Source organism: Neodiprion lecontei, chromosome 2 (genome assembly GCF_021901455.1).
Source record: "Neodiprion lecontei isolate iyNeoLeco1 chromosome 2, iyNeoLeco1.1, whole genome shotgun sequence".
Lineage (NCBI taxonomy): Eukaryota > Metazoa > Arthropoda > Insecta > Hymenoptera > Diprionidae > Neodiprion > Neodiprion lecontei.
In genome coordinates, this window is record NC_060261.1 from 9,134,964 (window position 1) to 9,161,497 (window position 26,534).

The window sequence follows — 26,534 nt, forward strand, 5'->3', positions numbered from 1 at the left end:
CGTTCCCGAACTGCCTCTCGACGATTTATATACCGAAATGTATATATATATACATGGAGAGCGATATTGGATTTTTTACGCAACTCGACTCGCGAAACCGTCGCAGTTTTACACCCTAAAATTTTTTATTCCGACGTAGGCCGACACAGTGTTAGTAGTACTTTAGCAGAAGTTGCGCATCTATCCACCGAATAAGTTAGACGCCTGATTTGTATTCACTGTAGCATTTGTGGCCACCTTCGTAAAAATTTTTATTCAACAATTCAATTATTAATCTTTACAATTAGTCGATTCATGACTAACAGCCGACTATGAGCGAATTTTTGACACAAATTTTGAATACATGGTTTCCGTAGTTGAAAGCAGCCATTTACCATCTATGGTCATATCCTCAGATTACACGTAACGAACGTTGATAAAAACTGATGCATCTATCCTACCCGGAGCATTTAATCGATGGAAGATGAGCTTGAATTTTGACTGTTTCCTTGAAGAATTCTACAACATTCGACAGCGCGTGGGCACCAAGCGAGATTCTACTGGCTAGCGGCCATCTTGTTTTCCTGTATCTGATTGCGGAGGAGCGAGTGTGAGAGACGGGAAGAGACGAGAGAGAAGGATGAGGCGGAGGGAGAGGGGAGTCGGGGAGAAGGCAAGAAGATGGGTGCCACAAGAATTTAGCGAAATCGGTTGAAACTACGATCTGCGGCCGCGTTGCTGCCGGATCAGAATTGGAAGGGGGCCAGGCACGATCTCGTTTGAAACTATCGTTCAGATTGCACGAAACCGCGACACGATTCCCACGCTGAACCTTTTCATCGGGCTCCATAAGAATGACCCGCAAAAGTCTGCTTCCGCATTCCCCCGACCGTCACAGGTTGCAAAATCTGACGCGTTTCTTCGAGGATCTGAAAGAGCGATCGGTTAAGATAAACCGATCAATTGAATTACGAGTGAAGTTACGATGTCGCAGCAAGTATGACGCTGTTCGTACAAGTTTCCCGAAAAAACAACAAGGCACGCAGGTTGAAAAGCATTCAGATTCATTGTCCCCGAGAAAAAATGGTCTCGCAACTGCAGGGACTGATATTTTCTCCATCACCATCACCGATCTGATCTACAGTCCTCGCCACTAACGAGCGGCCAGGACGATCGGCTGGCAACGGTTTAGCCTGAATTTTTATGAGTTTCACCATTTGGACCTGATTCTTCGGACGGACTTCCGGTCGCCTGTATACCCAATCACTTATGATCATGAAGAACTGTGATTCAAGTTAACCATAAATATACGATGATCAGATTTCAGCTGGTAATTGTTACATTCAATCGGGCCATCTTGTTGGGAGAGAATTGTCGGGATGAACAATGTTTCTACTGTCTACAGAGTCAGAAATTCAAATTTTGGATTAGGCCCTGAGAAAATTTGAATAATTTTTTCTTCCCAGTATACATCGCCAAATTACATCCCCCCTTCAAAACGACGATGCCTTAACTTGCCAGACAACAGACTTCCATCAACCATGAGTCGATTTTCTTTTCCCCCATTATACTGACACCTTAAACGCTTCAAATTGGACGTGTGAGGTACGTCGACGTATCGAACGTCGGCGTTAACGAGATCGGTCAAAGAGAAGACGCGACGTAAAGAAGAAAGGAAGAAAGAAAGGAAAGTCCGAGGGAAATCGAGGAAAATTAAATAAGTGAGGGAGTTCCGGTTGGAAGTGAGCACTCAATGTCAGCATTAGCGGTAGGTCGTTCCTCAGGAAGTAACATCGCGTAATCGAGACTCGTCTAGGCCGTAGTTGCGCAGTCCAGGGCCAGGGTGCAGCAGAGTAGCCAGTGGCAAAGAAAAGGTGCAGGACATCGAGGCGGCACTCAGTGTTCACGATGACAATAGCGCGGTAATGACTCTGTGACTCGCATTAAAAATGAAACCTGGATCCTTATCCATGTCCTTATCTGAGCCGGCGTGACATGATACCACACCGCCTCCCGGTTTATATGATATACGATCAACTGCCTTTTCGTCGCAGGCCACGCACCCGGCACCGCGTAATTACCCTAAAAAATTCGACCGGTTCACCCAGTCTGCCCGCAGTCTTGGTGCCTCTCTGTCCTCCCCTCCTTCTAAGCCCCACTCGCTGGTACCTACCTCTAACCGCTTTATACGCCGGCGGGTATAAATGACAAAATTGCTCCCCGTTGACATTGAAATATTAATGAGGTTTTTTAAATTCATCAACCCACTTGTATGTGTATAGTATTACCGAAAAAAGTTCGTCCGCCACCCTGCAGACGGACGGCTTCCACCGAAACTTGTAGAGTCGTACCTCCGAGCACGTGGGCATCTCCTTGTTACACGCCATATTCGACCATGATACACGTGAACGTGCCTCGTTCTGCCCGCGGGACGGCATCGCCTCTCATGACGTCACAACGACTCACGCCCGTCTCTCTCCACGTGCAGTTTATTATCTATTTATTATTATTGTCTTGTTGTTATTCAACGGAAGGGATTGACCGCAGGGTAATAAAATATACGATTATTCAAAAACCCTTCCGTCTTTGACGTCGGACCGTTCGAGAGGATCGCTCGCTTCCTTCCAGGTGCATACTCACTCGACGAACGAGCTGCTTAACCACCCCGATCAGATACACGCGACCCGGGATCAGGCGTGAATAGGGAATAGCCAAACGACGTCTGGAATTACCGTTAAGATCTTCAAAAGCCCACACCGAGGAAATTCCGAGGGTCCGTCAGCTTTATGAGTCATCGTCGTGATCGGAGGATCCCTTCCGACTTCGCGTTACTTGGCACTTTACGTTTCCAGGTGACAATTCGGTTATTCGTCCGGGAAACAAAACCGGGTGTCCGGACACCCTGGAAAAAATTCGAAGTCGAAAATCTAGGTCGACCAGGTCCGATGTCGTCATGAGTTTCACGTCCGAAACTTCGAGCAGAACGGAGCCGTGTTGAAGAGAGTTATACAGAAAGAAAGAAATGGACATAAGCATGAACCGGGAGGGCGCGTAACGAAGAACACAACAAACAATGGCTTTGTTTTCTACGCAAACGTGATACACCTGTAAAGGTAAAAATATATCTCCTCGTAGATCGACACGCGATCCGCGAGGTTTTTCCCTCTTATAATTCACCGCAGCGATCCGTGAGCGTGTAGCACACAACTACCCGCCTAAATGTACCTACGCCGGCATTACACTGACTGGCAGACCCGTATTTCCCAGTTGTGAAAACAGACAGAGGAAAGTAGAGAAAAAAAAAAAAAAAAGGGAAAAAAGAAAAGAGAAACTGTGGCAGTCATTCGGTGTTTCCTTTTCTTTTTTTTCGTGCGTACATTTTTGAGATATCCTGTTGGTTTTTTTGTTTTTCGTTGTGATTATAACGGCCATGCGGATACAGCCGTGGATCGATGCACTGAGAAAAATTTCATTTGTTACAGTAACTAGAAAAATTCCGTAAAACAGGTATCGTTGAAAGAAACTGTTTGAATATTGTTGGAATTACGAAAAATGAGGTACGCCTAACCATTTTGAGCTATTGCCGATCCTTTTTTGGTAATTGCAGCGCAAAATCAGTTGTTGAGGCTTACTCTACCTTTTTAGTTAAATAAGGCTTTAACGTCAATTTATCGTTCCACGAGCGTTAAATATTCGCAACATTTGCAAAAAAATATAGTAACAGTGATCGTAACGAGAAAGAATAGTAACGGATACTAGACTTTCCGGTAACAGCTAGAAAACTAATTTTCACTTCGTACCCAGAACTATATTCTTAGATTGTGGTAAAAAATGAAAATAGTCAAGGACTGGGCGGTAACCGAAACTAAAAATTTCTTTCAGTGTGTAAAATTCTCAAGGAAGCAGAAATCGCAATTGAATCCGCAACAACGGTTGACCCGTTGATCGAAGAAGCGAGAGGCGAGATAAGGGTGGCTCTATATCACTAGGTGTTTTGTACTCATTGTCGGTAAATTACCATCGCAGCGATGATGATTTACATAACGAGAGATCGGGGCTGATTGCGCCGCGCCGCGCCGGGGCCTGAAGGCCCTGTTTTATGTCTAATCTTTATGCCCTCTTGATTCACTTATTTTGTAAAGCCGCTCTTGCGTGTGTGCGGTGCGTCGTACCTACGTTCACGCATACGTCGATCCGATCCAAGGAGCGGGGAACAAGGATCTCTAGTCGGTGTGTTGAGCAAGGGACGATGATACAGCTTGGCGATAATTCAGCCAACGGATGAAGCGAACGACCGGCCGACCGGCCGACCGCGGCGTGTCTCCTTAATCTTCGTTTAAATACCAAAAACTTTGGCGGTTTATAACACAGAAGGCGTACGGGGAGTAGCTTGATACGCGTCCATCTACCTGTTATACAAACTCGGCCGTGTGACACGCGAACGGACAAACGTCAGGCCACTTAATAAATATATAACAGTGGCTCGTTAGCCTGTCCCAAAGGCACAATAGTCGGCTATACACACACGTGACAAAATCGAGAAGGTAATAATTTAAAAGCACTTATGAAAACCGCCCGGTTGCTTTGCGATTTGACAGCAACTGCTTAACACGACGGCTAGGCTAATTTTGTAAATTATATTATATACAGTTTGTGGGTGTGCGTATGTATATTGGATGTATACGTATGTCAGACCGGCTGTTCAGAAAACTGTTTGTGCGCAAAGTTCAAAAATCTTCGGTTAACTTTGAAAAAAGAAGATCCTGAAAGTTTCAATGCTTTATCTTATCATTAAAGGGTATCCGTAATTTTTATTTTATTTTTTTTTTTAAATTTTTTATAGACTAATTGCTGGACTATATTTTTTTTTTTTTTATGAACGCCATGTCGAATATTCCATAATGAAAAAAATAATAATGAAAAACTGAAAATATTGCGTAAAAAGTATTTTCAATCTCAGATTTATTTGTGTACCATTTGATTTTTTTGAATCGTTATAAAATTCGAAAAGATCAGAGTCTGAAAACCAATATAATCTTATTTTATAAGGAAAACAAAAATTGAATTGAAAATTGAAAGTTTGAGAATCTTATTTTTCTAAAGTTAACTTAAAATTTTTCAACTTTGAGAATAAACATTTTTTTTTTTGAATGGCCAGTCTAATATATGTGAGCAAACTGAAATACTTGATCTTTATTTTCCATAAAATATCTAAAATAATGGCAATTAAAACTCTCCGAATGCCGTACTATGCATTTTTCCATAGCATAATAAGCTATGGGATCATAGCTTGTGGAGGTATTTATCCTGACAATCTAATGTTATAACAACGATTGTCAAATAGAATCTTGAATGTTATAAAGAAAAATCAATTCACGGTGCTCAAAATTCCCTTAAACCTGAAGCAACTCTTTGTTCTTGAATTTTTGAAATTTCATTATCATAAATTAAAAGATAAATTTTTAAACTCTGACAGTATAACCAAGCATAAGAGCATTCAGATTACAAGATTTAAGACTGTGAGTAGTAAGAATAGTTATATTAACAGGCAATTTGCTGATTCAATGATTTACGTAATGATATTAAAATCATCAATAATGAAACGCGTGTTAAAAGTAAATTAAAGCGATAAATATTGTCATTAATTACACAATAAATAGCTATAATCCTATAGATAAATGACAAATGAAACATCGTGCGCTGAATTTTACATATTTTTGGTAACTTATAAATTTATTGAACTGTCATCAATGGATATTGCACCAGTTCAAATTTGTTTGTACATCTTAATAATTATAGTTTCTCAGTTTATAGTCCAGCCCAACAAACACGTAATAACATTTACCTCTGTTGGAATTTACTGTATTTATACTTGTAAATTTTATACTGAAAACGAACAAACAAATGACGAATGAATGAACGAATGAATACCTACGTAAAATTCAAAGCAGATGTCGAGGGTTTGTTAATTCTTTCTGGAGCACGGGAAAAGGCGCTAAGAGATACGGTCACCGGATGTCGAGAAAGAATCACAAGTTTCAAGGTGCGCTGGTTACGCGGATGCGGTCTAACTCATTACGCGTGTCTAACCCGGCTAATTGGCGTCTACAAGTCAAAATTGTGCGAAAGCCTGGGACAAAGCAGCTGAAGGAGAGGCGAAGTGCGATCAAAAAATAGGAAAAGAAAGGCTGGAGAGAGGAGGGGGGAGGAGGAGGAGGGGACAAAAGGGGAAGAAGAGGAGTTTCGGGGATAAATTCTGGCAAAACGACACTTCTCGACAAAGTCTTTTGTTTTTTACCTCGGGGCGGAAAGGGTCAGCCATGCCACCCTTGGCGCGTGGGGTTTTAGGGGGGGAGGGAGGATCGGGAAACGGGGGGCGGAGAGTGAAATTTTAGATTTTCTCGCAACAGGCACCCTTGCGAGCTGATCCCGGGGCGAGATGACGCCTCTCTGGCGCCTAGCTATGTGCCACTCGTAAAATCTATTCTTGACCGAAATATCTCGTTTCTGGGTCCAAGGACACGACTAATCTTCCCCCCTTGCCGATCCTGTTTCGTTAACTCGCCGACACGAGTGCGCAACAGTCCTGAACGCCTACGGATGCAAGTCGACTTCCAAAAATTTTTAAAACCAGGTTTTTTTTCCTCTTCCGCGTATTCTTTCGTTGCAACTTCTTTAAGGGGACCGTAGAGGTTCGAGATTTTGAAACTTTGCGGAAGTTTGATTGTTTGTAACAATGGTAGAAATGAATATAAACGGATCCTACTTTCTCGGGTGTTTATTGGCATATTTGGGAATCATTACGTTGTATGATGGCATGGTTCCGAGGTCAATCACATGGACGGTCCGACGTAATTATTTCAACGAGGTGAAATTGGGTTGTACGACGATTTCAACCGAACAGATAATCCAATCCGGAGTCTCTTTGTTTGGATCTCTTTATTTAGGACCCCTCTCTATAGATCCCCCCTTGAAATGTGATCCCTAAAAAATTTTGTCACGATTTTATGATGACAAATGTCCAGATTTCTTCTTAACGCTGCGTTTTTTGATCACCATTTTTGTATTTTTCGTCTGATCCTCAATTTTTCAGGGAGGATCGATAGACATGGGTCTAATAAAGAGATCCAGACAAAGAGACCAAACATTCAAAGTCGAGTAATTTAAGATAATTATCAAGAATTTGAGACAGTCATTTTTTGGTTCTTCGAAAATCAATCACTAAATTTACCATTTCTCGTCAAATTTTTGGATAAAATTACTCTTACTTCTGTGATTCTTTATGACAAAATTCAAAGTAAAAATAATTTTTCAAAAGAGTAAAAAAAAAAATCGCCTTTCTGAGGAACTCGTATGTTCAAACTGACAAAGCAGGATTTCTACTACAGAAAAATGAGAATTGAATACCGTAAGAATTATGTTTCAGAATTTAGAATCCTGCGGAAAGTATGAAAACAAGCAGAATAGTCTAGTTGAAAAGAACATTACACTCTACTAGACTCTGAGTCCAAACATCTGTACCTTGGAAATTTATCGTCGGCTGAAATAAAGAACAAAGCATCAAAAACGTGTAGCAAAATCGATTTGATCTTTTCTGTCTAGGCGGCTGATTGATCAGAATTACCATTAATTTCAGAAGCTAAGATTGCCAGACTCTTCTAGGAGTTTCCAACTCGGCGAGTGTAAATGTCCAGATAACTTTCGTCTCGTTATAATTTAAAAAAAATGAAAAACGACAAAAATTTCAATTAATCGTTACGAATCTTTGAATCTGCGGGTTTTTTTTGCGGTTACTTGCGCGTCGTTTTTGAGGCGAGATCGAAATTCCGAATTTGAAAAGTTTCGAAAGCGCCAAAATTTTAAATTTTTGGTGGCGAAACTTAAAACAAAGAAATCAAACTTTGACGAAACATCAAAGTTTCGAATGATCCTAAAAGCTCAAAGTTGCGAGAGCGCGAAAATGAGAAAATTAAAAAATCTGAAACACCGAAATTCCGACTGAACGAACATTTTCAGTCCCGTGAATTTCTGGCTTAGTGAAATTTCAGCACTTTGATGTTTCTTTGTTTTGGAATTTCGATATTTTTACGTTCGGAATCCCTTTAATTCCGATCTCGTGTTTTCTGATTTTTTACTCTCACTTGTTGAGTAAGCTACACTGAGTGAGTATATTTTAATTTACAGAATTTCATTCTGTCGAAAATTTAATTTTCGGAATCTTGCGTCCGTCTTGAAACTTTGAGCCTCGGTCTTTCCGACCATTCGAAACTTAGTCCTTTCCAAAACGCTTTCATTTTCTTTACCTCAAGTTTCGCCATCAATTAATTCGGAATCGGGCGCTTTAACGGAACTTTTCAAATACGCAACTTGAACACCGCCCCGTCGTTTTTTCCAGTACCTACAGATATCCTTCCAAGCCAGCAGGAATACGGCAGGATCACCGTCTAGTGCCCCGGGGGTTGACAGGTGAAGATGAATAGAAAGAGCGTATTTAGTCGATTCGTTAGGGGGGAGTATTCGGTAGTTCGTTACCGGGGGGCCATTAGCGGGCGTAACGCCTATCGTAGGAGCGACGAAGGACTAAGTAAACCTCGCTAACAAGGAGGCGGACCATCGGGGCAGAGAGAGATGATCTACGGAGGCTCGTTCCTATTATATTCCATACACCGGATCCGGGGTATCGGAGTTGCGCGCAGGAGCGAACGCCCCCGAATATTAACACCCTGATTTATGCGTGTAATTATCTTTTCTTGCTTTTCTTAGCTGCCGCCGAGTTTCTCGATCATCGTTGCGTGTACGATCGTGTGGAATTACGGAAGGCAAACCTTGCGGCGCCCGCGGCAGCGATCTTCGACGAGCCGCACAGTCCTTTCGACAAATTAACCTCGTCCTTTGATTTATGCCCTCGGAACTTATCCTTACGATTCAAGTCTTTGCCGGACAATCCCGCATCAGGGAAATCGATTCACTCAATTTGGTAATTACGTTCTTATTCTCCGATCATTTTTATGACTCCTATCCTCGAGGCTGAGTCGGGAGGATGTATAAACGAAGGATTTTTAGAACGGCGAGTACTTGGCAAATTTGAATAATAATGGATAAAGCACAAGTTTCACAGCGCTGCGATTTTGTAGTTTTCGAAAAAAAAAGTGATTCGTTGTTTTTCAAATCGCGATTCAAATTTTATCGACAGTGCAACGGCGGTTTTACCGTTATTATGAAAAAACTGCTACAGCTGTGGAGAAATCGAAAAACGAATCGAATCAGATGAAGTTCCAAATCGATAAACTGAACTGCTAATTACTTCTCTCTAGTCTGTTTTGGCAATTACACCTGCACGTGAAAACTGGTAAAAATTTCACACGCTTGTATGGCTGAAGTTAGTTTCACTTACAAAATAAAGATCGAATGAAATGAAATTTTTTTCTTCGATGCAGTGACGAATAATTGAAAGAACGCATGTATTCTTATCGTTATCTCTCAAGTATATCGCAACCGACGTTTAAGACCCGTGACTTTTAAACCAGGGTGATAAATAAGAAAAGCGATGAAACGCGGCGTTAAGTCATCTTGTTATTTGGTACGGTAGTTGGTTTGTTGAAATAAAGTTTATAGATCGATAGCCATGGTGGGCGGTCCGGCACTCCTTAAATCAGCCGGTGGCTTGTTTGAAAAACGAAACTCTTTATGTTTAACTATTTCTCTCCGCGTTAGTAAAGTCTTATCCTCTCGCTTTATCACTCTCTTTCTCTTTTCGTATTGTTTATTTGTTTGTTTAGACCAAGTAATTAGAATCCGATACAAATGGTTATTATTTATCGGGGTAGGGAGAGACGCGGAGAAACTCTCCTGATTGCCTCGCGCGTTATTAAAACCTCGAAGGTAGCGGCACAGCAGCGATTCGACCAGATAAAACACACGCTTATAATATTCTCGCGGGCATTTCGAAACCCCGATACATCATCGCGCAGAGTATTTTTCTCCTCTCGAAACTTATCTTACAATTAACCCCAGCTTATTGTAGATTCAACAACGAGCCAACGGAGAGTTCCCGTACCGTAAAGTAAGAATAAAAAAAAAAAAAAAAAAATTATGATTACGTACAATTAACGCTGTTCAAATAAGATTTCGCAGGATTATAATTGTAACAATGAGATTAAAAAATCATTTTCCAATTTCGGATATAAATAAACGAACAAATTCGTTCGACGGTTAAAATCGGTACAAATGATTTAAATTTTTCGTCAAATCGATCGTAGGCATTGATTTATTCTTCGTCGTTCATCCGTCGAAGAAGGAATAAATTGTTGGTAGCCATAAAAGCTGGAGGTTTTTTTAAAACGGAGATTATTTGCCTGGCTTACGGGGGTCCCACAAATACCAGCCAAATCGGCGATGGTGTAACGATCAGAATCGATGAATATGCAACGTTTTAAGTGATGAAATTGCCTGATACATATACATATTACTATATGTATATATTAGAGCTATTGTACATACCTACAGTTCTACACCTATATATATATATATATATATATATATATATATATATATACGTATAGAAATTTTCGCCGATAGCTTCGTCGCGCTAATTAAATTAACGCCGCTGTTGATCGGGGACCTTTACTCCCGCGCGTATATATCGGGGTCTGCTGGTGTGAATAAATAATTTTCAGCAAGCCTGCTGCTGCTACGGTAGCAGTGTTCAAACTTCTTCAAATTTCAATGTATTTTTATAACCTGGGAAGTATTAGATGTATTCGATGTTGAAAGTAAGATTCGACAAATTTCCGCCACGAAATTTGTAATATTAACGAAAGATCTGACCCGACGGCAAATGTTAACGAAAGAGCCGAAAACAAATATTCCTTAAACCGCCGATAAGCACGATTGATTTTCTCTGCCATGTTGAGAAATGAATTAGATATAAATAAGCTCTCTTGCTTTTCTATAATTTTTCAGCTTACATCTGTACATGAAAGATCTAAGGATTTTGAGAAAACTGCTTACCTAGACAAAATTATTCAATTTTAGCTTCAGATCCGGCGGAAAAATTTGCAGAATTATAATTCTACTGCATTCAGATCTACGAGAAGAAGAAAAGAACAGTAAGTGAATGCACGATTATCAAAAAATTGTCTTTCATTCGTTTTTTCTCTGCTTCGAACTACCAAAAATTTCCTGATAACTCTGAACAAGAGAATTGAAATATTGGATTCAATTCTTTTCAAGCTTCAGGCTGTCAGGCTGGCCACAAATTTTTGAGAAAAATAATTCCATGACATTTTCAGGTTTTCCAGAACCCAAAACCCACTTTTCCCTGACAATTCCCCAGGTCCAGTTAGTTACTAAAATCTAAATCATTCGCCTTATCAACTCTGTATTCGTTTAAAATTCAAGTCGAATTGACAAAAAATATAACGTACAAATAAGAAAGTAAATTTGTCACATCAAAAAATATTTTTCAATTCCTATAATGGAAAACTGATATTTTCAGTTTTGCTCAGGACTAAAATAAAAATTTCCTGATATTTCCAGGTTTTTCAGGTTTTCCAGATGCTTGGCCACCGTGACACGTACATATGCGTGTATACGCATGTATACACACACATATATATATATATATATATATATATATATATATATATATATATATATCGGGGATTGTGTAATAAAAATGGCACCGACGCAGATATATGCTTATCGTTGCATGTAATCCAGAAAACACGTTTGGGCTCGGCCAATTTATCCCTGGAGGCCTTGTGCAGCCGAGTAAAGCCGAGAGAGCTGGAAGGGGTGGCTTGTACGTTGGAATGAATTTACCCGGTGTACCAACCCTGCCTGGCCCTGCAGTGTACGGAACCGAGTATATATCCGGAGCCGCAGTGGCTGCTCCATACCCTGTTTTAGGCGTCTATAGGAGTGCGATATTCGAACGGATCCATCCGGGCGAGCGGATAGGATGACCGGACAACCCCGTCAGTCCGTCGCCACCGCCGCCAACCACCAACTCACTCAATTCTACCCCCAACAACACGAATCCGAGAGAATACCGTGCCGCGTTTCCGACACACCTAGTTATATAATTCACCCACCACCTACCGTTGCTCGTTACAAAATATGCTGATGAATTCGCGGTGCGATGGCTCGGATCGACGACTAATGTCGAACGGTTCCTGTCGCCGCTAGGGTCGTTCGCCGAAGTAATAAATAATTTTTATTTTACTCCTGATTTATCGTAAAACTGTTGTTTGCGATGAAAAATAAATCCCCTGCAAATTTGAACTAGATCGAATAAGATTTAGAAGGTTTGCTATCGAGTTTTCGTACTTACATTGACAATAACATGTAGAAAAATGCTTGACTCAACTCACCGTCAATTTTGCGTGAAAATATAGACGAAAATGACAAATATCAAGAGACTGTTTTTGTAGGCAACAATATGTAGAATATTTTCTTCCGTTTAGCATATTTTGAAAATTATTGTAACTTGTTGTAAAATTCTCTATATTTTCACGCGAAATCGACGGTGAGTCAAGGTAAGTATTTTTTTTTACGCGTTATTTCAAAGTAAGACCGAAAACTCGAAAGCGGGACCTCTAAATCTTATCCGATCGGGCTGAAATTTGTGGGGGTTTGTTCTTCACCGTAAGCAACAGTTTCATGAGAAAGCAGCACTGAAAAAAAAAATTATTTTTCTGGGTTTATTACCACAATGATGACTTGAGTGTTAGAATGAGAGAATGAAAGAATGGAAGAACGGGGCTAAGTCCGAGAGGACAAGAGCCAGATGTAAGTCTGTAGACATGGAACGGATTGTATCGTGGATGAGAGGAAAATAAAGATTGTTTATAAATATCAAAAAGTATGCGATGGCAAGTTCTTTCCGTTCTAACGGTAGAATTTGGGAAATGTGTTCCAGAAACTCTTTTGCCCATTTCTTGACCAACGATTTAAACTTTTCGGAGTTTTCATCGTTCGTACCTAATAACGGTCAATCCGAATTCTTTCTTCATCTTTCGGAATTTCGATCCGCATCAAAAAGTAGCAAATCTGTTGTGTCTGGATTGATTTTAAACGTAGGGCAAGGTTTTCGGAGAGCGTAAAAAATCGGGAAAGCTATTTTAACCCTTTGAGTAATCGTGGTATGCTCAGCGTCTCACCTCAAAAATTTCCATATCCCAGCCTTATGACAATTTATTTACAACTTTAAATGACCTTTATAACTTCGCATGGCAATTAAAATATGTAAAAATCTAATTTTCGGCTGGAATAATCAAATTTTCATATTTTTTTCGATTTTACATTCGGCGTATTGTATCCGCCATCTTCGATTTAAAAACGATCAAATTCGTGATCAGCGACCCCAAAAACTCTCGAATAACGAAATTCAGGCCAAAATATCGAGTGAATGAAAGGGTTGAATACAATCGATGGTCATGTTGGAAAGAAAAAGGCTTTTACGACACAATTGGCAACGGGTTTTCGAAACGAGAGATTTCTTCATTGTGCGTATAATTTGAGCGTTAAATTACAACCGATTTCAGGAGAGTTATTAAAAGGTTAATCGACTCACCCTGAGCCTGGCGAGACGTGGTTCTTCGGCAGCAAGTTTGGCGAGTGTCTGGTAATCGCCCTGAGCAGCACGTACGAGCCATTCCCTTGACTTTCCATCCAATTGCTGTAGATCGAATAAATTTTACGTTAATTCATGCGTGTCACAAATATCCACTCATCATACGTGGCGCAATAACGAACTTTAACAACGGACCAATTAAGAAAAATTAATTGAACACACCCCTGGTGATATTCGCCGGTTCGTTTCAATTCAATTCAATCCAATTACAATGTGTTTACGGTATCTACGTGTATAGGAATGAAAAACTTCGTTTCTTTCGTGCTTGGTGTATTCAATTCTAATTAGTACATGTATATGTATGTGGGACGCGTTTCGTTCACAGTAGCGTTGTTCTATCGGCCAACAACAAATTACACCTATTATTAGACCTAATAAGTAGGTTGAAAGAAAGTCGAATGTATATTTTGACGAATTAAACGCGGAATCGTTCGTCCCATCTTATATTCTCCAATTACTATCTGCTGTTATACGATTTCTCGAGGAGGTTGGGTTAAGCGTTATAAACTTTTTTCTCTCGGCTGACAAAAATTGATTGGAATTGATTTTAAACTATACCACTGCAGCAAGGTTACGTCCAGAAAAAAAAAAACCGATTATTTACTCAAACATCGGCAATTTTCATTGTTTGTTATTTAATAAAAATTTGTATGCAATATACAATATTGAATAGTAAAAGAGAAATATCAAAGTAATCAATCTAATCATTCTACTATGAGCAAAACTTTTTTCTTAACCCCAAAAACGTACATCATGTCAATCCATTTGACATATGTGATAAATTGCACCTTTAACAAAAATACTGAAACGAATGTATGCGTAGTTTTTCTAAATGTCCATTGAAATGCGGTTTACTATTGTAATTGGATTGTTTGTATCAATAGTGACGGAATATAATTATACCATAAGGAATAAACTTACCGAAGCAACGGAGGCCCTGTCATCTTCGTCGGTTCCCTGGGGAGAAAAAGAGAAAAAAGGATATTATAAAAAATTCTCCAGAAGCATCGAGTTGTTCGAAGTCTAGTTATACTAGTTGTACCATATCTGCATGTACGGTGTATTACCTGTAAGCTCTTCATTTATAGGCGTTATAACGAACAGACTTTATGGTTTGTCCGAGATAGTCAATTCCTCTCCCTTCCTCCCACCCTTTCTCTCTGGTCATCACGAGCCAGCCAGTGGCATTAAAACTTTCTTTACAAGTCACATGAACGCAGTCATACAGAGAATGGGTATGAAATGGTAGCGTTTGACCGGCAGAGCGTCGTAACGTCGTCGTGAAGGATATGGCAAAGGAGTTCCACCATACGCTGCTGGATGGCCGAGCAAGATCCAAAGCCGAGAGGAACGGACGGAGTAAAGGGGGCGAGGGATCGACGTAAAACAGCGGGATACCGCGTAGCACAATCGTGCTCGACCATCAGATTGATATATGGATCCAATAATTGATTCTCCGAGGCGAGGGCGCGAGGTTAAGCAAACTTACGCAACCTTGCTCGATCACCACTGTTATACGCACACGTCTACAACAACGACCAAACTATGCGTGTAGTGTCTAAACTGTGCTGTAAGATGCAGAGAGAGAAGAGGATGAGGATTGAAAAATCGGTTCAGTCGAATCGTCTGCAAAAGATGCGACGAGCAACGATTTCTTGTCACGACTGTGTTTTTTCGTCGAAAAAACCTTGACAAGTTGTCTACGAGTAGACTTTGCGGGAAAAGGTGAACGTGTGCAGATTTTAGGATCCCTGAAACTCAGTTCTAATCCACTCATCACGAGCAATTCAAGGAAGTCACTTCAAAGGAACAACGGATAGGCAGATAAGTGTACGGTAAAACGACTCGGTTGTCTTAATTGGGCTCCAAGTTGATGGATGGGACTGATGAATCTTTCACGGTGAATAGCATAATTTCGTGGATTCGGTTGAAATGACCGAATGTTTAGTGGAATGAACACTACATAATTGAAAGTGAAAGTTTGGACTCAGTGAAAATGGTAATTTTACCACCATCATTGGGTTCAATATGCTCGCGTTATGACTCGATGCCGTTGGACGCGGAAGAGTCACTTCGTATCAGGTTAAGGAATCGCCTTTTACTTCCTGCTTTTAACGATGAACTCACCCTGTTCGAGAGAGACGGAGGGGGTTGAGGAAGGGGCAGGAGGGGGGGGGGGGGATTAGAGGACGGCGGCATAATGATAGATATGCACCGTGCTCATAGTCGCAGCGATAACTTGAAGACAAAAATATGCATATGCTTAGGGTGGACGCACGTGTGTAACCTGTAAGAATCTTCCTACAGCGGGTGCACAGGTGTGTTGCGATGAGAGCAGCAATGGCGTCCGGTGTAGCAGTCGTTAATTAATGTTTGTACTCAAGAGAATAGAGATAAGATAAGAGGAGGACGAGTCTTTCATTCTTCCTCTTGCCCCCCTCACAAGCCCTTCCGTACCTCCTTGACGTCTCCTTGAATCAGACCCGAGGACTGCCACGTTGAACGGCACCGTACGATCAGCTACGGCGTTACGAGATGCGTTCGCAGATTTTTTAAAGTTAGTTTAATTAAAAGCATACACACCACAGGTATAAAGGATGAGGAGAATGGAGAGGGTGGTTGTATGGAATGAAACGCGAATACGAAGATCTTCGCTCGTTCCGCTTCATCCGCGATGGACTTCATAAGCGAGAAGAGGTGCTCGTTTCATCGTTGGGGATTGAAAGACGCGTCGTACGATCCGGAAAAAAATAAAAAAAAAAAAAAAACCGTCAAAAGTTCTTCGCTCCGGGTTACGTCGGTGTACAGAGTCTGAGTCGGCTACGTGAATGGTCCGGTAGGGTGGGGAAGTAGGGCCCGCGGAGTGAGGCCCCGAGGTCCCAGGAACGCTAAACGACTACTCATTCCTGTTAAACTGTTTGTATTTTCACTCGTCACGGCTTCAAACGCTCGGGTTCTCAATTTCGACCCGGAAGATGACGGAATCCAGCTTCGACGATCAAGGTACACCGGTTCTATCCAACTTCGTTACCGTCATGTCTTTTGTAGCAACGACATCCGGTCCGCGATTTGTACAAAGTAGCATCCTACATCCCGTTACCTCAACTTCTACGTTACTCGATGCATCGAAACGGTTCACTTACGATGAATAAAATCATCCACGACTGTCACGATTTGTATATTAGTGTTTCGAAGACTATGCTTCGGTTTGCACTTTCCAATGACTTAGTAACCCAACCTCGATTTTGTCCTCACATAACCTGCCAATTGATACCACGTGGCGCCACCAGCGTCAGTTTTCATCGACGTGCAAACGGAGGTGGCGCCATCTCGATATGCGTTTCTCGTTGCTCGATTAGATCGTTTAACAATCGATACACGATGTAGATCGCGCAGTGCTACGAAATGGCTGGAACCAGCTGCGACTGAAGCGATGTTTTGGATCAATTTTGAACGACTTCAATCATCCTGACGTGGTTCAGGTGGTTGGTACTAAATTGAGGACCACTGACCCCCCGTGGCGCGTTCCCAGCTATGGGTGTGCGACGCCTAGCACCACTTACACACACAATCCCACATCCGATGTTTCGTGGTGTATCGGTACGTACGCGTGTTGGAGGTACGGAGACAGGGAGAGAGAGAGAGAAGGGACCGGGGAAGAAGGGAGAGAGAGAGACAGGGGGGTCGGACGCAGGTCTATCCTACATCAGTGATTCGACATTCGTATTTTTCAATAAGCAGTTGTTATTGCCTGCCCCAGCAAAGATCGAGCCGGAGATAGAGTCCGGGCTCTTGGCACACGGACGACGAAGGTGGGTCGGTAGGTATACCTCCAACCGTTCGAGATTGGCTCCAATTAAATACCAATCGAAACAAATTAAACAACAACCACATAGCCCGCGCCGTCCGACCCCTCGCCGCGAATTAGTTTAATCTTTGTACAAAGAAAGAAAGAAAGAGAGAGAGAGAGAAGAAGCATAAAAGGAATACGTCATAAGAGTGCCGTCAACGAGTAACTAACAAACAAACGGACGAGGTAAAAATTATAAGAAGTCAATCATCGTTTTCAGTATAAATGACCAGATGAACGGTGAACTCGATTTTTTAACACTAAGCGCCTAGGTGTGTATAAACAATGATCAGTTTCAAAACACGGCGTTCTAACGAGCCTGAAAGTTAGTCTCAAGTTGGATGAACGGATGATTGAAGGCACAAGTATCCGCCCATCGAGCACAAACCCCATACTCGGGAGTTCGAGGTGAGGGTGAAGAGGTATCGGGTAAAAACGAAGGGTCCTCCCGAGCACGGTTCGAGGTGCAGCCGGAGCGTACACGCTGATTGATTTTTAAACGATCCCCCAGATGCGAGCCGCACCGGGGTTGAAGATCCGATGGGATCGGTACCTACGTATGAGAGAGAGGGGACACTTGTAGAGACGGTATCTCGATCGTCGGTGAAGCGAGATATGCAAATGCGGAGGACGGCAGGAGTGCATCGTTCCACGGGACCCCGACACGCGGGTATTATGGACCATGAGGCCCCAAGCGCGGACGGATCGAGGGCCCAGAAAGAGCGGAGCCGTCCGTGGCACGGGCTCTCGAGAAGGTAATGGCGTAGTTATCAGATAAGCTTATAGGACGGGGTTAATCCTAATGGCATCGCGGTGTTGTTCCCTGGGGCCTTAGGCCGGGGCCCGTCGAGTCGATCGGGCCTTACACCGTCGCTCCAAGGATCCTCTTCTGCGCGTGTGCGTGCGCATAGAGGACGTCCCGTCCCGCAGAGCGTGAGGCCGTTGAGCGCATGCGAAGATCCGGCACCTTTCGAACACTCCTTCGTCTACTTTTTCTTCTCCTTCTTCTTCTTCTTCTTCTCCTTCTTCCCCCCCCCCCCCCCCCTCCCGCCCTTTTATCATACACTACTATAATTAATATTTTAATTGAGATCACCGGGAATTAATTAAGCCTCCACGGACGCTGCGCGCGATCAAATCCTTACGCTGCAGTGCTGCGGGCTAGAAGGAAGAGGGGCGGTTAATCGGCGCTGAACCTGTAGTCCTGGGCGACAACGCACAGGTGCAACGGACAGGATAGGGTGGTATCACCCTGCAGCCACGGCGCATTCCGAGATCTCTAATTAACTTGAAAAATTATTACACTCAAGATCTACCTGCTGACTGAGTTCGGGTAGAACTCGGGTGCGTATTATACGTATGTACGCACGATTCCGGCGCCAGGGACGATGGCGAGGATGAAATTCATTCCTCGCATTAAATCTCGACTTTGGGGTTAGGCGGACCGCCGAGATTTCGAGCGAGAAACAAATTACTATTACTGCCTTGATCTTTCCAACATTTTTCAAACAAAGCTAGGACTGTCTGATAATCGATGGTATAAATTGAACTCCGTTCGTTAAAACTTTGATTGAAATGAATAGAGATAATTATTTTCCGATTACTCTGAAGGATCGTTAACGCGGATAAGATTCTTGAATTTTTAAATTTGTTTTTCTGCACAACCGTATTTCAATTCAGTGATCAATTCCTGTGAATTTTATAGATTACGTACAACCGATGTTAGAGCTTAAGGTGAAAATTGGTAAAAAAAATCAAAAAAAAATCGCAGTTTCACTTGTTACCTTCTATTCCCTTTACAATCGCAGATTTCACCTATTTTTGGAAAATCATTCTCATTGCATGATCAAGTTTTTCTTTTTTTTTAACGTATTCGATTTTTTTTTTTTTCTTTCCTTCCCGCAAAAAAGGTGCCGCAATTGACAAATTGGTTCGCACGCATGGACAAAGGTGTCGTTTCGCGTGTAGTATATCCAGTCACGGGACACACGTACTAACGCGCAGGATGAAAACGCGTGTTTTTAAAATAACGTGCAATGTTCCCGGTTCTCGTTATTGTACGACGAGATAATTCAGCGACGAACACACTGAGAGAGAAAGAAAAAAAAGAGTGAGAGAGGAAGACAAGCTCGAAGGTGCTTGAATTAATTTTCCAGTATATACATACGCCTGTAGTACGTAACGTGTGTACGTATCAGAGACTTGGAAAATTTTGTACACCTACGTTTTGAGGTGAGCGTTCATGGGACACGGGCCAAGAGTATGAGTATAAACACCCATGTGGTCGCGATCTCGTTGTGTGAAAACGAAGGTGTATGTATGGGGGGTAGGTCGAAGGCACGTACAACGAGAGACTGGAAGAGAGAAAGAGAGGGAGAGATAGAGGGACGTGGGGAAGACACGGTGAGGATTCAACGGCAAAAACCGACAATTAAACGCACGTACGTCTGCAGCAGTCAGGAGAGGCGTGGCCCCCGCACAACGGGGTGTTAAATGCCTGATTGTGCCCTCTTCCTGGTCCCGAGACGCGTTTAACTCATGCCAAATTGCGCGTCGACTGTACTGGATGAAATTAAACATCGTTTCCTTTCTCGGTTATATTTTACGATACCAAGTCGTATTTAGGGTAAATGAACCAGAAGGTTTTCACAACCATTTGCATGAGCTTTAGAAATTTTATGAAATCTTCTCGGTAGGTGTACTGCAAAATCTGTTTAATAAAATTTTACACAGTATCGTATGAAGATCGTATATAAAATATTGAGCAAAATTTTGGAAACTTAGCAGTATATTGATATCCTTGAAACCCCTTCCAAATAACTTTCCAAATCCTAGCCGTCACGATTAACCCGTTGAAAAAATGAAGATCAAGAATGCTGCTTCATCCGCAGTCTGATCCCCGTGTCGTATCCTTTCACATGGAGTCTCTCGTTTTCCATCGATCGCAAATTTTCCTTTTCTAATAGAGCAGTGTTTTTCAAGAAAAAAAAAAATCTGGCGACACCCGAGGTCCATAATAAAACTATGTCAGCGATTTCAAAGGATTTTTAAAATCAACCCTCCTGGGTTGAAAAAACACTGGAGTAAAGAGTGGCACGTAAAATGTAACAATCGGTTTTGCGAGTCGGAAAAAAATTAGAGAAAGGTCGAAATCGATCGGGGCTAGAAGGTCGGAACAGGAGAAGAGAACACAGAGTCCAACCCCGAGTCTTTGGTCCTCGACGAGTCGGAGGAATCGTTTTAATAAGCCGACACGGACGGGCGGCGAGCCTCGAGGGGGCGTATAAATACATTCGGCTGTTTCGGATGCTGGAGAACGGAGAGAGAATGGCGAAAGGGGGGCGTGTAACAAGCTGGAGGTACTACTAGGAGCACGAGGATCCTCGAGAGGTCTGAAATTAGCTTTATTATAACCAGGGGGCCATCCATACAAAAGCAACATCGGGCAAACACTCGGCATCGTGCATAGACACACATATAAGTACACCATATATGCATACCTAACAAGGGAAAACATTTCCGCAGTCATGAAATAGGGACGCGGTTTCAAGCCAGTCTTCAACTCACCGTGTGATCGCTGGATCTTTTAGGGAACAGTCGTTCTCCAAGTACCAATTTCTATAAACAATACTTCTAAACTTTTCGGATAACGTGGTGAACGCTTTGATAAGAAACCTCGATTTTTCTCCCGAGTTCTCGAAAGCCTAGAACAGTTCGAAAGAGTTAAAAGAAGAGACAAAAGGTGTAAGTAACAATCGTTCGCACGGAGGGTTAACTCGACGCGCGCAATTCGAACGGATCAACCCTGATGCACGGCTTTTCTAGCGGCACAAAACCATTGCTGCAAATGGGGCGAATAGAACGTGTCCGGTACGAAATTCCCACAACGCGAACCGATATTGTGATAAATGCGTTTTACGCCGTGCTGTATACCCGGTATTCCCTTGAGCAACTCGACTCCCGAACAAACCTCAATTGTTCCGAAGCTGTGTTCATTCGTTATAACTCGGTATCTGTACGATGCAACGTTATGCTGCCGCAGGGTGAAGCGGCTAATTAAGTGTTATGCGAAACTGTGTTTGTTACTTCGGGGATTCTCGAATCCACTCGGTTTTACCCGGTTTTGAAAGAAATTCGAATCTAACGATGGGATGTATTTGAATTTTGTATACACGTCGATGTTTGAAAAACTGTCTCAACCTTTTTGGTAATTAAGTTGATACTCTATCCGACTGTTATTTTCAATCTTGTACTCATAGGTTCCATTTTTGCCAACGGAGTGGTCGCTTTTGTTCGTCTGTATTTTTCTTATGCTATCCTATAAACACTTACAGTTTTGCAATTATTGCAGGCGCAGTGAACACTCGTCTAAAAGTGCGCAAAAATGTATGGGTTTGACAATTTGTGTAGTTTGAAAAAAATGTCGACAATTTCTTTTCAACTCTTTTTGTACTTTCTAATCCTTTGTCAAAACACGAGAAAAGCTTGTTTTCCGAGTCTATAGATAGAAAGAAATGGGCGAGCTGGCACGCACGAAAATACAAATATATCCGTTAAGCCCTTCGGGGGTGAAAAAGTCGGAGTATTATTGACTAAGGTGAAAATTCGTCAAGTGGACATCGGTCGGCGTTTCGAAGTGAAAGCAAACTGGGGTTTAAAATTTGATATATTTAAACGTCGCGAGGGATGTTAAGTCACGTTCTACCTTGCAGAGAAAATAAGGGAAGTAAGCGTTGGAGGAAATACTCACACAAGTCTCTAGCCGTGACGTATAATATTTTCCGTGTAAAATTACACACGCACAGAGCTACGCGTACGTCTTATAACTCGATCGTTGTTTCCACCAGATGCAGAGATTCTCGTTACAACAAGAATTCGGGGCTTTATTCTCTCGAATAAAACACGGCATAAATCAGAAAATCAAAAGACGCGATCTGGCTACGAGCACGCTTTGTAACAACTAATTAAATTCAAAGCCATAAACTCTGAAAGTGTTGCCGTGAAGTTTACGAGCTGAGAAATTACAACGTCGCAATTTTCATTTGCACGAAAATGTTCGCTCGTACCTTCCATTTATCTGTTCAAATGCAAAACAGTTAGCCAGCTGCTTTGACGCGGTTTGAAATTTTCCACACGTCGATCGGTGAAAGGACAAGGACCAAAAGAGAACTTGAAGAATTAGAAAAGCATTAAGCTGAGCTTCTTTTTTCGGAATTGAAGAGATTGTTTACGAAACCTCAGGGCGTATTCCAGATCTCTTGATATCTATGGATTTCGTGATTTTCATGAATTATAAAGCTTCAAGGGGACTTTAAATTAAACAAATCACTCAAAAAATTGTTCGGTTTATTCTCAAAGATAGGCAGGAAGCTGCGGTTGATTCCATCAATGCATCGATTCCATCCGTGAACTCGTTGGTTTACCGGAAGGAGGTGCAACGTCAGATTTCGCGTGAAGAACGAGACACTTCGACTCTTGCAATAATCGACTTGTCCTGTTTTTCACGTGTCTGCGAAGTCCCTGCGAGTCGGTTGTGCAGTTTTTGAGTGATATGTTTGATTTCAAGTCTCCCTTAAAGCTTCGTAACTCGTAAAAATCGGGCGATCCATAGACGTAAAAAAATCCATCCACCCCCCTTCCGAAGCCTATATCTCGAAAACTGCTGAGTTTTGGGACTTGTGTCCGTGAGAACTTTTGATCGGGAAAATATCGACGGGTCCTGTGAAAACAGACGTATTTCGGCGGGCGGTTTAGAACCAACGTATCTAAAAAAAATACCACAGCAAGTGTATACAGAGCTTTGCACACAACTTGTAGCATCTTTTGAGATACGTTCGTTTTATTTGGTTCTAAAAATCTAACGAATTTGACAGGGAGCCAAATTCCATTAGGATGCTGCTGGGTCCTTTCCCAAACATTCAGTGACTCTAGTATCGACCTCTTCGATAAATTGTAACGGTTCAAACCGATTATATGTTCCGTTTTGGTGAGAACGCGACGCCATTTGAAGAAATTTGTAATCCAAGGGAAGTTTCGCTTCTGGAAGAACGAGGGGTTATTTACCAGGAAGGCGTTGTACGGTGGCCCATGATGTGGAGGCGGAGGGCGTCTACGGTAATAGATTATGCAATCCGAGAGGAGAGAGATAACGGCTCGCTGATTTATTCGTCGGGTATGGGCGTCGTCGAGCGTTCATTCGTTCGTCCCGCGTTGCTGATGGCAATTCCAGAGGTCCTCACGTTGGAAGTCGGGCCATGATGCTGCCGATGACAGGAAAACTCTCTTCGGGTGATTCAGAGTTTAGTGAGCGGGGGCCCCGCCTCGGCCTCGGATAATGCAGCCCTCGGAATTCGCGTGTCATTATCGTCGTAGGACCGATACGAGGAAGTTAATCAGCGTTCGGTTAACAGCGAGTCCTGCAACGGGTCCGAAAAACAGTACCCGAAGTCCAATAACTCAGTCCGCGGAGAACCGTTTTCATATTTTCATGTTTTCCGTTTTCTGTTTTCTATGTAAAACACGAACGCGTGCGAATTAGGGTAGTCAGGCACTCGAGAAGAGAGAGAGAGAGAGAGAGAGAAAAAGAGAGTTCTAGTGTGATAAATTCGAACCTTCATCATTTTAACAGCCCCCGGCATAGTTGTTGCTTCGATGTTGAATCTTTACCACCATGCAGTTTTATTACCACGCTCTCGACTTGATTCATTGCGCGCAACCGATGCTCAATTTTGCACCGCTGCATATCAGCAGTTTGTTCCGGAGGAATTATTTATGAAAAAAAAAAAAATGTCATATAATTTTTTGCCAAATATTCACCGCTACTTCATACACATCCACTTTATAAACAACATTTAACCACAATGTACGGCGTCTGACTTCAATGGGATATCAAACTTTCTAACATTATTGCACTTCTTAAACAAAAGTATTCATGATTTTTACCCCACATGTTTTACCATCATCGTTACAGTTGAACTATAAGTTTAGTTTTGTTTATTTTCATAGGCGTTTTAGGTTTAGGAAGTTTTTAGTATGCAAAGTTGGTTTACACAAGAATCGAGGGATATTCTAAATACCGAAGCTGGAAGATTGAAAAATTGTGTGCAAAGATTTTTAGCGTTTATAAGGCATTCCACCCTGAATTGACCTTCGTTTTACCCTAACCATTCGCGATTTTATTTATTTTTAAGCATGGTGTAGTGTAAGAAAAAAAAAAAATGATCCATCACCGAGTTTTAGATTTTTTTGACCACGGTTTTCATTTTCACTGTTCCCAAAAACACGAAACCCCAATTTTCAGACGAATAACCCTAATCGATTGGCTTGAGAATGTTTTTCTCGTGAATTTTTTGTTAAAAAAACGAAAATTTTGAAACCAAGATGGTAGCGGGCAAGCTTTTGGTTAAGAAGCTACATGCGAAACAGGTAATTGAAAAGTGAGAAAAATCGAATTGAATAAAAATTCGTATTTTAAAAATTTTCATTCAATTCGATTATACGTTGATTTGGTGTGGAATGCTTCACATATAACGTACTTACGTAACGACGAATTGCATACCGTACGCAATTTTTCTTCTTGCGATTCAGAGACGATGAAAAGATTAGATCGACTCGAAGATACACGGGGATAAATTTGGCAATCGTAAATCGATATTAGAGCCGGCTGCAGGGGGTGAATTTCGAATGATTCATGCAGGCGTTGGGCGATACACAGAGATCACGAGGTTCGGTCGCATAATGTCGGTGAAATTTTAACCGGCGATTAAACATCGACCGGGTTAACATCTACCGTCGAATTATGCGAAACATGCGGCATGCGGAGTCGTTGCTCCCGCAGCCGCCATGCTTCGTCATCGTGTCCGAGCGCGATATAACTCGGTGATTTCATCCCCGATGATCGCGACTCGCGATATAACGCTCTCCGCAAACCGCCTAATAACTCATCCGTGCCGCGGCAATGTCCCAGCCCAAACCGAATCTACAACGGCACTCGATTCCGTTCATGCTGCGGAATTGTAGGCACAGCCACTTGTAATGTCTACGTGTCTACGTGTTTCGGGCTACGCGGTTCGGCCGGGAACTTACAAGTGAAAATTTACGTCAAACGGGATGTTTGGGGTGAACGTGCAGAGTGATCGGAATATTTGGGGTTTCTGGTCGAGAATTTTCGGGGAATCCGGCTTTACTCAAGACGAGAAAAGAGTGTCGAGAAATCGGGTCTTGACTGTATGTAACTTTAATTTGAGGATTATTTTTGTGAAGATACTTCAGGTGCCTGCTATTTGTTTAATTGAAAGACTGTGCGATTAATATGTTTACTCAACTCGGGAACGAAGCTAACGATAAGTTACATGTTCAAAGTATCCACTTTTAATAAAAAGAAAAATTATGTAAAAGTTTTCCTAGGAAGATACTCAAAGTTTAATTATTCAGTTAGCTTTCTTAGAAAAGTGTGCAAGTAAATTTTTTTATGGAAACAAAACTGGATGAATAATTTAATTAACAATTTGATGGTTTTTGAAAAGTTTTAGAAATTTCTTGAAAATTCAAGAATTCCCGTGAATTCCTGAAAATAATTGGTTCTAGAAGCACCGCAACGTTTCCAATAATCATATTCGCCGTCAACGTCTCGAATCGAGTTTACGGTGAGTTCGAATATAGCGGATAAGCGGGAGTTAGAAAAGCTCAAAGCTTGCTGCACGTTGACTCGCATATGTATACGGTTATACTCATCGTGTCTCTGACGATTACGCAGGGTATGGCAGCATCATGAACCCAACGATGTATCGAGTGTACACTTGGCCGCAACGATTCTAAGATGGGTGACTTTTTCGACCAGTCGATTACGTTGGCAATGCCGAATCCGCCCGCAGCGCCACCGCCGGCCGGCCCCGAAACATAATCAATCTTTGCAGACATAACATAACTCATGACCGTCGTTTCTGATCCAAGAAAAAAAATTCGACGGTAATGGGTTATGTTACGTTATGTTTACAAAGGTAACTCAACCGAAAAATAGAAAAATTCGACAGTCATCGTTTATGTTACGTTTAAAAAGGTAACCCAACC

At 42.0% G+C, this 26,534-nt stretch overlaps 1 protein-coding gene across 9 annotated transcripts in view; it reads right to left on the reverse strand.

Moving 5' to 3' along the window:
- LOC107219344 (ankyrin repeat domain-containing protein SOWAHB) overlaps window positions 1-26,534 on the reverse strand; it is a 139,856-nt gene that overhangs the window by 93,003 nt on the left and 20,319 nt on the right. For all 9 annotated transcript variants that reach the window (XR_006903027.1, XR_006903026.1, XM_046732648.1 and 6 more), the window contains 2 exons: window positions 14,537-14,572; window positions 13,556-13,660 (listed from right to left, as the gene is read on the reverse strand). Coding sequence is in view for 7 of the 9 variants with exons in the window: in XM_046732648.1 (XP_046588604.1) it covers window positions 13,556-13,660; window positions 14,537-14,572 (141 nt within the window). In the remaining 2 variants the exon portion in view is untranslated. The remainder of the gene's footprint in view (window positions 1-13,555; window positions 13,661-14,536; window positions 14,573-26,534) is intronic.